The sequence below is a fragment of the Neltuma alba genome, unplaced genomic scaffold, assembly GCF_004799145.2.
Source record: "Neltuma alba isolate B1F8T4 unplaced genomic scaffold, ASM479914v2 tig00011587_pilon, whole genome shotgun sequence".
NCBI lineage: Eukaryota > Viridiplantae > Streptophyta > Magnoliopsida > Fabales > Fabaceae > Neltuma > Neltuma alba.
Window position 1 is genome coordinate 177,983 of NW_021636240.1, and position 11,450 is coordinate 189,432.

Genomic DNA, 11,450 nt, shown 5'->3' on the forward strand with positions numbered 1-11,450 from the left:
ATTTTAGTGCCATATAAATAGTATTAAAAAATATATTCTCCCTTACTTTCTAAATAGAACAAAAGGAGTATTTTTTTTCCCCACCTCCACCTATAAGCCATATCTTAATTAGTGAGATTGGCTTCACAAGCGATAACCGATCCATCTTCATATAGCATTATGGTTAAACTATAACCAGTAGTATTTAAAATGAAAAATTGTAAATCTTCATGCGTTCATCATATATGTTCCGGCAAGTCTATTTTATCAATCCAAGGTTGTTTGAAGTTTGAAGTCACGAATTTGCCCGGTCAAAAAAGGAAAAAGAACTCACAAATTTGATAACCTTGTCCACTTATAATATTATTGATTAATTAAGATTAAGATTAAAAATATATTTCTCCGATGTTGTCAAGTAATAATTTAATCCGCGAAATGATTCTCCAACAGGCTTCTACTTTCCCTCGTAAAAGACTGCGCCACTTATTGGTGGAGAGAACGCGCTCAAAGGTTCCATCAAGTCCCGCTTTCCTATTGCTCTCAGCCTCTCACTGTAACTGTTGCGAGGAGTTGGTCTCATTGAATGGAATTTAATTCAATTATTATTTTTTAATTAAATATTTTCTGTAAAAAAAGATTTTTTATTCTCTGCCATCGATATTATACCTAACTTAATTATAATTTCATATAAATTAATAAATTTAATTAAAATTAGTTATTCCTTGTTATATATTAAAATTATCTTCAATAAAAATTATTAATTAGAATAGACTGGTTAATTAGTCAGAAAGTCTTACTATTAATTAAAATTTAAAAATACTTTATGAAATAGTGCTGGCGAAAAAAGAATTATTTCTCATAACACACTAGTACTGTTTTGATGAGAATAATAATTATATAATTTAAAAGGGAAATGGAAAGGAGATAATTAGCAGTAAATCTTAATAATAAATGATTTATTGCTATTTTGTGCTCTGAAAGTTATATGATATTATTAAAACTTTTTAATAATTATATCTTTTATTTGGAATTTTATAGAAATTGTTTATTTATGAGTATGTTTTTAAATTTTTTTGGTGAAACTTCTATGATGAATTTATATTTAGCTATTTAATTTTATACAAGGTTTTAATTTTGTCTCTTAATATTAAAAAGTATACTTTTAATTCTTTAACCTTGAAATTTAAAAAAAATTGATGACATTAATATCTTAAATGTTAATAAAACATTCTTAAATACTAACATGTTAAGTTTAGTTTTTAAAAAATTTATGATTGTTATGAAAAATTATCATTAAAATTTAATAATTTTAGAATTAAAAGACTAAATATATACTTTTTAAAATTAAAAAATAAATTAAAATTTTATATAAAATTAAAAGATCAAATATATATTTTATTCTTAATTGATAGGAGTACGATTCATTGAAGCATTTAGCGAGGGTTGATTTGTCCGAACGAGTGTCGGTTCTTGGGTTCTCTGCGTAAGGCCTAAATAAATACGGCGTTTTTTTGGGTCGTCTTTCTTCATAGGACGGAAACTTCATTTCCTTTGAACTTTATCCCCACCATCATCCGCTCCAACTCACTCCTTAAATTTGCTTAAATCAGCTCGTCACATTCCTCTTTCCCATTCGAGCTTCTTTTAAAGACTTGTCTTGAACTGGGTTTCTTTCCCACAGTTCCCCTATATCAACTGGTTGGGCATCTCATTCCGCATTTCCCATTCAGAATCTGCAGGTAGCGAGCTTTGCAATCCTCCTCTTTATTCTTTTTCTTTTGGCAAATGCTTTTCTTCCTCCTCTAGTTCTGTTCAGCTCTTCGTTTGAGGGATTGAATGGAGCTTCTGTTTACTCGTTGTGAAAACAGTTCAAGCCTATTGTTATGTTTTGCTCTGTAAATTATAATGCTCAGTTGATGATTTTTTAAGTGCTGATATGAGATCAGTGATTTATGTCGACCCTTTTACGATAAACAAATGGAGATCGATTTGTTTGCTTGTTTGTATTTATTTTCAATGGGGGAGCTCAATGTTTCGTCTGCAGTGTACACTATGCATTTTGTTTCCCTGCATTAAATAAGATGATACATTTCAGTCTCTCTCTGATAAAAGTAAATTCTTCGATAATCTTCTTTGGGCTATGCATCACTGGCCGTAAATCATTCAGAATGCTCTCTTCTGTTTATTTGCATGTTTGGCCAAACAAATTCAAAATGGATAGTTGTTTTTTTTCCCCATGAAAGGTCCTCTACAAGGGGGAAAAGTGATTGCCCAACTCATAGGCATGGTCTAAAGCCAGGAAACCCTCTTTTTAACACAAAGCATTGTCAAACGCACGCTTGTGAGTTTAGATGGGTGCAGATACAGCTAAAGGATCTTCTCTGAGTTGGAGCACAGATAGTGTCACTTCCTAAATTGGTTTTTTTTTTTTGTGGAAATTGCACTAGTTTATGTCACGGAACACTCCTTCTGATCTAGCAATTAATACTGACTGATTCGTTGGCTTCTGAAGTATCAAGATCAAACCATAAATTTTTGTTGCTAACTGTTGGGCAGAAGATAGGTCGAAAGATGGTATTTGAGTATATCTTCTGAATTTTATTGCGGATTCTCTACTATGCATGACTTCTGTATCGATATGATGTAAGAATGGGGTTTTCTTTTGGCCAAAAGTTTATTTTCCCTTCATGAAAAGTTTTTTTTTTTTGCCCACTTGTTTTGTCCATGTTCCTTTGCCAGTTTTTTTATTTGTTGGATTTCTGCAGAATGGAGAGCGCAAGAATGAACCAAGTTTTGAAATTGAATCTTCTAGTATTTCTATTGATATTGCTGAAAGCAGAAGGCTTCTTTGTGCCAATTACTTATGTTGAGAATGCAGTAGCGAAAGGAGCTGGTGAGAAATTGTAGCTGTATCTGATCTAATTAAACCTTACTAAAAGCCTTGTTGTCCATCTCCATGTTTACAATATTCAGTTATGTTAAGGATGAAGTTGGGAATCTGAAGTTCCACATTATTCGCAGTTTGTCTGGATGGGAGTCCGCCGGCTTACCACTTTAGTAAGGGTTTCGGATCAGGGATAAACAACTGGCTCATACACTTTGAGGTGGCTCCATTTCTGCAAATTCTTCATCTGCAAATAGGCATCTCATTCTTGCACACTACTCATGAAAGTTGCTTTTCCATTGGTAATGAATTTCCATTTTATTTCATTTGTAGGGAGGTGGATGGTGCAATAATGTCACAACGTGCCTTGCCCGAAAGAGCACTCGCTTAGGTTCATCTAAGAAAATGGTCAAGCAGGTTGCCTTCTCTGGAATTCTAAGCAACAAGGAAAAATTTAATCCAGGTACAGTCTCCTGGTTGATAATCATTAAAAATATGAATGTCACACTTTGTATAACTTCTTAATGACTTCTGTACAATCCAGATTTCTACAATTGGAATAAAATCAAGGTTAGGTATTGTGATGGGGCATCATTCACTGGTGATGTGGAAGCAGTGGATTCGGTGAGTTTTGCAGAAATGAATCATAATATCTGTGTTTCGAAATCCATGGAACATCTTAATGAGTACATATTTTCTGTATGTTTTCTGATCAGTTTCTTATTATATGATATACATGTATTTAACAGGACACAAATCTACACTTCAGAGGAGCAAGAGTTTTCGTTGCTGTCATTGAGGATTTACTGGCAAAAGGAATGAAAAATGCTGAAAATGTACTACCCATTGAAACAATGCCATCTCCCCTCCTTTCATCTTGATAAATTTTCATTCACTAATTGGAACTTATAATTACAGGCTATGCTCTCTGGCTGTTCAGCTGGAGCATTGACCTCTATATTGCATTGTGATCGCTTTCGAGCTTTGATACCTGCGGGTGCTAAAGTGAAATGTCTTTCAGATGCTGGTTACTTCATTAATACGTAGGCTTCTTAATTTGCCATCTGCTTGGCCTTATTTTTGTGGGTTTCCGGAGTTTCTCAAATTATTTTATTCAATATTGTCTTGCACAACAGAAAGGATGTCTCAGGAGCGCAACACATTGAACAGTTTTACAGTCAAGTTGTCGAAACCCATGTAATTCTCTCCTTTATCAAAGCACCTGTGTTTTGTACAGCCAAACTGTTGACGGACCTTTTCCCACTTTTCTTTCATTGGCAATTTATAATATTCAAATTCGACTTTTGTTCTTTACTATTGTAGGGTTCAGCAAAAAATTTACCTCGATCCTGCACTTCAAGACTCAGCCCAGGACTTGTAAGTTTGTGAACTAGTGTCCTTCTGCCTTTGGGATTATTTCTCATGGTATTACTAATACCTCCGCACATTCTTGTAGTGCTTCTTCCCACAATATGTGGTATCACAAATCACGACCCCAATTTTCTTTGTAAATGCAGCCTATGACTCATGGCAGGTCAGTCTCATCAGTTGCTAAAGATATATGAATTCAATTTTAGAATGAACTCTCAAGAATAGTATATTGTCAATACTAGAAATTGCTAAAATAATCTTTACATTTAAATATTTATTTGTTGATGAGCTGATTTAAGCGGAAAAATAACTCCGGAAATAATTCAGTTCTTGCAATGCTTCTTTCACTTTTTCTTCGTGCTAAAATCATTTCCATGACTTGAAGAGTAAATTTGTGGGATGTAAATGGTTAAAGACAGTCACACTAGCATACCGCTAATGTGGATGCGAAATTAACCATTCATCTCTTTTTCAAGTCATCATTTTGTTGATTTCCCTTCTCATCCGTTATGAATGATGAATTCTCTCTATTATTCCTTCTGATCTTTGAGATATTTCTCATACTTAGATAAAAAACATTTTGGCACCGGGTGTTGCTGATCCCCACGGCCGCTGGCATAGCTGCAAGCTTGATATAAACAACTGCTCACCCGATCAACTTGGGATGATGCAAGGTAAATAAAAATACTATCAGAAATCCTTACAACTTACTTTCAAGACCTCATTCTTGTGCATTTTTTTGGCTTCCAGGTTTCAGGCAGGATTTTCTGAAGGCATTGACCGTGCTGGGCAACACTTCGTTGAAAGGAATGTTTATAGACTCTTGCTATGCCCACTGCCAAACAGAAATGCAGGAGACATGGTTAAGAAGTGACTCTCCAGTGCTACACAACAAAGTAAGAGACTACGAATACTTCTTCATTTGGTTTATTATTTGTGTTTTCCTTTATGTCCACTTGAAAACTTAACTTTATCTGAAAAATCTGCAGACAATTGCAAAAGCTGTAGGAGACTGGTACTTTGATCGAAGTCCCTTCCATCAGATTGATTGCCCCTACCCTTGCAACCCCACTTGTCACAACCGTGTTTTCGAGCCAGACCACCCTACAGTATAGATTCATTTCATGTCATATTATATCATTCTTATGAACAATTCTCATTGGCTAATTAGCTTGATCTTTAATAAGAAAACAAAATGTGGTTTATAATTTATAATTGATCATGCCATCAAGATAAGTAGAGGCTGCCACGGCACTATGCTTGTGTGCTGGGTGCTCTCTAATCATTATTCAATGTTACAACTACTGTATTCTTAAACCTAAATAGAATTTGTTCGTTCTATGTTGCTACTACTTGACCGTCTTCTTTATTTGTACCATAATGCCATTAAGAGGATGATATGTTCTGTGAATGTTAGAAAAATGCAACAAATGCGCCAAATTCAACAAATGGAACTTCTTCTAATACATCATCAGCGAGGAGGGTCAGCTTTCCAAATTTATCAAAGGAGGTGAGCTGAATTGCTTATCTTGCAATTAGACAGTACAGTACATAACACAAGAAATAGAAGAATGCTTTGACTCGAAATAATTGTTCTGTTCTCTGCCTAATATACTTGGGCGCATTGTTAATTTTTGCCTGAGTGCTCTTTCTTGGAGCATGAATGTTTTAGCTGCCTAGTGAGTATATGACTAGGAAAACAGGACTTTTCTCACCAAAATTGACAAAAAAAAAAAAAAGAGGTGAAAAAGAACTTTAAGCAAGATAATGGACATGGAGATATGGGAAAAAGCAAGAAGATAACATGGCTGATGAGGGGAAGGAGAGTTTATGGAAATTTTAGTTGAGTTGATCCTCTCGCTCACTCCACCTTGCTCTCTCTCTCTATCTCTCGCTCGCTCACTCACACACACACACACACACACACAGCTATCTAATTTTTAAATTCTACCCTCGCGAATTTCCTTATAACTCGCCATTCATGTGTATTTCGCCAGTAAAAATCAAAGCAGAAATGCAGAATAGATTGACTAATTCCAAGTACTAATGAGCAGCGAAGAAAGTCTCAAAAGCTGAGTCAAGGATCATTTAGGAGCAAGATTTTTTTAAAAAAATTTCATGTAGGAGTAAAGATTCAGACACCAAATAAATGCAGTCACATATATCTTTGATATGCAACAAAATCTACAAGTTTTCCCATGAACGTATTGAAGGAGCCAAATCAGACAGGAAACTTGCCTGCTATGTAGAAAATCTCTTACAAAATGATCATTTTGGATAGCTTTCTCAGTTTCTCCTATTACTTGTGTTCTGGACGGCAATTACTCTGTAGAAAAACCGAAGGTTGAAACGCCAGAATCTGATGCTTCTTTGCCATAGCTTTGAAGAATCCTTAATAGAAATTAGTCAATTCACTTCCTTTCGCATTCACAAAAAGGTTCAGCTTTTCTGCTTTAGGCCTGAAACTTGCTGCCTATTCATCCGCCTTATCTGCCTTTCTTCTGTGTCCTGTATGATCGATTCATTTCTTCGGGAGGAAGACGAAGTGCGGATCAGGAAATAAAGGGAAAGTTTCAAATTTTTTATTAGGACACGTGTAAAGTGGAGCGATGGAATATGGTCACCACGTTTATCACCAACTCTTAAATTAAAACTTTGTAATGTTATCTTAAATTATTATTATTCTTTTTGTGGTATACAACTTTTCACAACAAGGTACGTAATTTTAATTGTTGCTCATGATTTGACCAAAAAATGGTCTCTTGTAATTCCTCTCATAAGATTAATTTTTTTCTCATTAAAAAAAAAGAAAAAGAAAACCGCTTTTGATTGCGCTCCTGAGTTTGTTCTCGCCGGGTCAAGCCTCTTGCGTCTTGCCCGCCCATTCTTCACCAAACTTCGATTAACTAAGCCTCGTCGGTCTGTCAATCTCCGGCCTCCGTCGTACGCATCCCTCTTCGCTGCCTTTACCGCAGTCCGAAAGCGCTTTTGCTAGAGCGATACCTAGTAGCGGTATAATCAGTGTCGTGTCTTTTTCTGATTAGTTTAGCTTCTACAGTGTCAGTGTCCGCACAACGGTACTGTATACTCGGAGAGTGATTAGTTTAGCTTCGTAACAGTTTGTTGTCAATGTTGTTAGCGTTTGGCCGTTGGAGAATATTGGAATTAAACGGTTGTGGTGCTGTCCCTGCTATACTAGCTGAAACTTTCGAGTTTCCCCCTTTAACTACAGTTTTACAACTTTTTCTTTGTTTCAGACTGATCTGTTTTTAAAATTTACAATGAGATTCAATTGATAACACTAAAGAGATATGAACTGCGGGTTTACATGGAAAGGGGCATTTATTGCAGCTGGCATTTGAATATCTTCCCAATCCACTGTGGGAGCAAACTTCTTCTGTATAGTTCTCTACATTGTGTATCAAATTATAAAGTGAATATCTTTTTCCGTGGTTCATGTTAATTGATCGATTGTTACTTAGAATCATGATAATCGCGTGGATTTTGTTCTCCTCTAGATCATAAATTGTCATTGTGTAAACAAAAATCTTCCCATTAAAAGATACCTGGAAATATCTTGTTCGTAGGTGCTGAGTTTATTTGATTTTTTCTTTTACCTGTACACAATGAATACCAGAACTTCATAAAATCGCACCCAAGTATCAAATGGTTTTGTGTATTCAATGGAGAGAAGTAACTAAAGTATTTCATGCTTTTAATTCCTTTTCAGGCACAATGGACTGGGCATTTGTGCATAAAACATGGGATAAGTGGGCTTCTACTAGCATTGGTTCTTCTGGTAAGCAAGCTTCAGCTGACCGAGATGTGGTAAAAATTTATTACCTTTGTATAAGCTTTAGATGCATAACATTTATTTGATCTTTCCACCTTCTAGGTCAACCTTTAAAAGCTGCTTTGCTGATAAATTATGACCCATATGGACCATCGCGCCTATTGTCTACCATGTAAGCAAGATAACAGTTTCTGTTTGATGTAAAGTTTGCTATTGTTTTGTGATTTATTCATTTTTTTTAAGAGAAGTTAGCTTACTTTGATGTCAATAAAAAATACAGCTTTAATACTTCTCTATTGTGTTCCACCATGCTGCATGGTATATCCATAGTTGTTGAGTTTGTTATGTACACATGTTGTTGTCCTGGTTTTCCTCTGATCTTGTTAAAAAAGATTTTTAATACTAGCATTGATTAAAGTACTTTTGACGATATTTCATGTTATCTGAGTGAATTTTAGTCTTGCTTTGTCGAAGGACTACTCTCCACCATGTTTGGATTTGTCTTTTTGTTAGTTTTAGAAATTTTGTATTTATTGATGGGGTGATTGGCTGCTGGCAGTGCTGAACAAGAAGGAATCAAAGCCAATCCCATCGAATTGAATCACTTTGTTGACTACGTTAAACGTAACAAACTCCAGACAGAAAGCTTCATTATTGGTCCCAATCAATGTAAGCTGTACTTTAGCTGCACTAAAATGCTAAGTAATATTTGCTACCCTTTTTTGGGAGTGGAGGGAAATGTCACAGAAATTGTTGAGGTTGAAATTATTGGGTTCATCCCATACATCTAGGTAATCAAGACTCTTTGAGAGAAGGCTGGGGTTCCATAAATTTTGGATTTTTTTTTTTTGGGAATTGGTGAGGGAGAATAAAGTCTGTTCTACTTGCAGCTGTGATGCAAGAGCAGGAATCTGACTTCAGCTGGGTGTGAGACAAATAACTCTCTTATAGTGGTGTCTCTTCTCTCTTGTTGGCCTTTCTCTTGGCTCTGAGTTATCTTCTATCATTTGGTGCCTAAGCCTGCTTTCTCCACCCCCATATTTTGATAGTTCCACTCTTTCAGTCATTCCAAAATGACTGGGATACTCTCTCTCCTTATTAGCCACTCTTTCAGGTTTGGATTCTCCCTTACATCTACATAGGGATTTATATATGCCTTTTTAGAGTGGTTTAAGGAACATTGATGATAGATCATGAGGAATTTGCTTTTATTACTTTAGCCTATCTGAATATCCTCAAAAGGAAGTTAGAAACACATAATTTTTGAAACTTTCCTCATTAGTATATGCACCTGTGGAGGTGAAATTAGTTTATACATCTTCTTTGTTTTAATTGGACAAAAATGCATCTGGCGTTCGAAATCTTGTAAGCTTGGGACTCAAAATGGATAGCTTTCAAGACTCCCATTGAGATTGTTGGGAAATGTAGTTCTAGTTCTAGATGCAGCTGCATCTGTGAATCCTATCTTCTAGAAATTATGTTAAGAGTCCAAATAAATGAGTTTTTATTTAGATTTCTTTTATGGAGACCACATGAGCGTACTTTTTTTTTGATAGCAACCACATGAGCATACTTTCTCAATCCTTATTCTTTCCAGAGGGCTTAACTATCTTGGGATCAAGATCATAGTTTGATATATTGGTTTGTGTACGTCAATTGCATTTAGGTCGGCAAATGCATTTTATTCTGCATTTCTGGTAAAACTAAAAGCATTATATTAATGCATGTCATTAGGCTTTCTGTGAATCTTATTTTAGTGTAAACCCCTAATTCACGATGTATCTTCTCATAATTCTGAGAATGGATACTTTTGGATGGCAGACTTGGTCACATCAATTCATGAGAATTGGTTTAGTGCTAGGTGCATGAACACATCAAAGCCTGCTGGTGAAGGTGCAATTGTTATGCAGACAGCATCATATATCTTCGTTGCTCTGTAAGCACATAACTTAAAGTCACCCCGCTAACAAAATTTTTTTTTTTTTTGAAGTAGATATTTCTTGGCCGTGCTTTGATTTTTTTCCCCCTTTTGGGTTGGTGGGTAGACTCTTCTGGTCTGGTTTTAAAGAGGCAGTTAGTGCAAAGAAATCTGTTTCTCGGGAAAAAAGTTGTATTTATTGTGGACTCAGTGCACCATCTTCTTTTCCACTGTCTCTCAACATAATCACTTCAACAGGTATGAAGGTTCCATTGGTTCAGCATCTCGTGCTATGGCTGCTGCTGATCAGTTTGTTTGGCAATTGGGGCGTAAAAATCTTTAGAAGGGTCCACCTGCAGATATGTAGCATGTACTAAGAGGCTTTTCTTTTAACCCCCCCCCCCCAAAAAAAAAGATTATGTTGGAACCTTTTTATCTGTCAAGTCATAATCGTCCTGAAAATCATTGCAGAAAGTTAGATTACGATCATACTCATGTCATGGCATGCTCTGTAATTTGTATTTCTTCATTTTCTTAGGAAAGCTGGAAAACAAGTCCATTACTAATGTTTTTAGAATGAATAAACTTCAAAGTTGGGAAGAATGAAGAGCTGACAACGCCCTGCCATCTTGGCCAAAGTGTATTGTCGAATATCGAGGTATAGTATTTTTCCAAGACAACAATTGTCATGGCAGGAATAAAACGCTGTGATTAAAAAAACCGCACAGAGGGTAACAAAATGAAACTAGACATCCGTCCAGTTTAAGAAGCTGATAAGAACCCAATTCAGTAGCAACTGAAGAGATGGATTGGTCGTCTTATAACAGTCAATTTAGTGCCAACCAACACTGGTTAAGTCAACATGGTGGGTACTTCGACCCCTTAATGACAGGTATCAGATTCGATCTCTAGGTATGGAAAAAACCCTCATTGGGAGGCTGAACACAATATTCTTATGTGTCCATTTCATATGTTAGGTATAGCTGGTGTATTCGGTGGCTCCCTATTCAGTGCTATGCACAGTTCCTTACTTCTATCCCGTTTGAGGGATTTCATTTGGGTTGGTTCAGATTAGTCGGATTCTTGATAAAAGGATTCGGATATAGTGGTTCCATAAAAAAGAAAAAGGAAAAAGAAAACTAAAGCTTGGCCTTTTATAATAGGCCGCATCAAAGTCTCTTTAAACTTTGAGATATGAGCAGCGTACCAAACGTCTCTTACCAACTTTGTAGCATACAGTAAAAGATCATAAAAGGCGAGAGCGTTCATTATTATATTGGTCATTCATGTGGCGCCTGATAGCACGCTTCACAGAGAAAACAGAGAATGGGATGTTGGAGAATTTTAAAATGGGAACCCCGAGGACGAAAAGCTGGACAACCTCCTCTGACCTTTAAATCAATAAAATCTCCAATCTGAATATCTGATGATCGCGATATCCCCAAGTAACACCCCCGCTCCTATCCCCCACAAAAAGAAGTGAAGAAATCTTGAAGTCACAAAAA

The 11,450-nt window shown here is 35.9% G+C and overlaps 1 protein-coding gene across 3 annotated transcripts; it reads left to right on the forward strand.

Moving 5' to 3' along the window:
- Positions 1–1,582: 1,582 nt before the first annotated feature.
- On the forward strand, positions 1,583–10,273 carry LOC114715326 (pectin acetylesterase 8). 3 transcript variants are annotated; one of them, XM_028900137.1, is made up of 18 exons: positions 1,583–1,718; positions 2,745–2,872; positions 3,001–3,083; positions 3,197–3,326; positions 3,408–3,487; positions 3,613–3,699; positions 3,782–3,906; positions 4,000–4,060; positions 4,187–4,240; positions 4,320–4,397; positions 4,803–4,908; positions 4,985–5,130; positions 5,224–5,343; positions 5,652–5,744; positions 7,965–8,033; positions 8,130–8,199; positions 8,587–8,696; positions 10,204–10,222. In XM_028900137.1, the coding sequence occupies exons 2-16, from the start codon at positions 2,746–2,748 to the stop codon at positions 8,139–8,141; spliced, it is 1,371 nt and encodes a 456-aa protein (XP_028755970.1). In that variant the 5' UTR covers positions 1,583–1,718; position 2,745; the 3' UTR covers positions 8,142–8,199; positions 8,587–8,696; positions 10,204–10,222. The 3 variants fall into 3 exon arrangements, with proteins under 3 accessions (XP_028755970.1, XP_028755972.1, XP_028755971.1); XM_028900139.1 differs by lacking the exon at positions 8,587–8,696 and having other exon boundaries at positions 10,204–10,273; XM_028900138.1 differs by lacking the exons at positions 8,587–8,696; positions 10,204–10,222 and adding an exon at positions 9,849–9,960.
- Positions 10,274–11,450: the final 1,177 nt, after the last annotated feature.

Excerpts from the sequence above, each read along its gene's own strand:
- LOC114715326 (XM_028900139.1), top strand. The coding sequence starts at position 2,746 with ATGGAGAGCGCAAGAATGAACCAAGTTTTGAAATTGAATCTTCTAGTA. Across the intron at positions 5,131-5,223 it reads CTCCAGTGCTACACAACAAA|ACAATTGCAAAAGCTGTAGG; the intron begins GTAAGAGACTAC and ends AAAAATCTGCAG. Across the intron at positions 5,344-5,651 it reads TCGAGCCAGACCACCCTACA|AAAAATGCAACAAATGCGCC; the intron begins GTATAGATTCAT and ends TGTGAATGTTAG.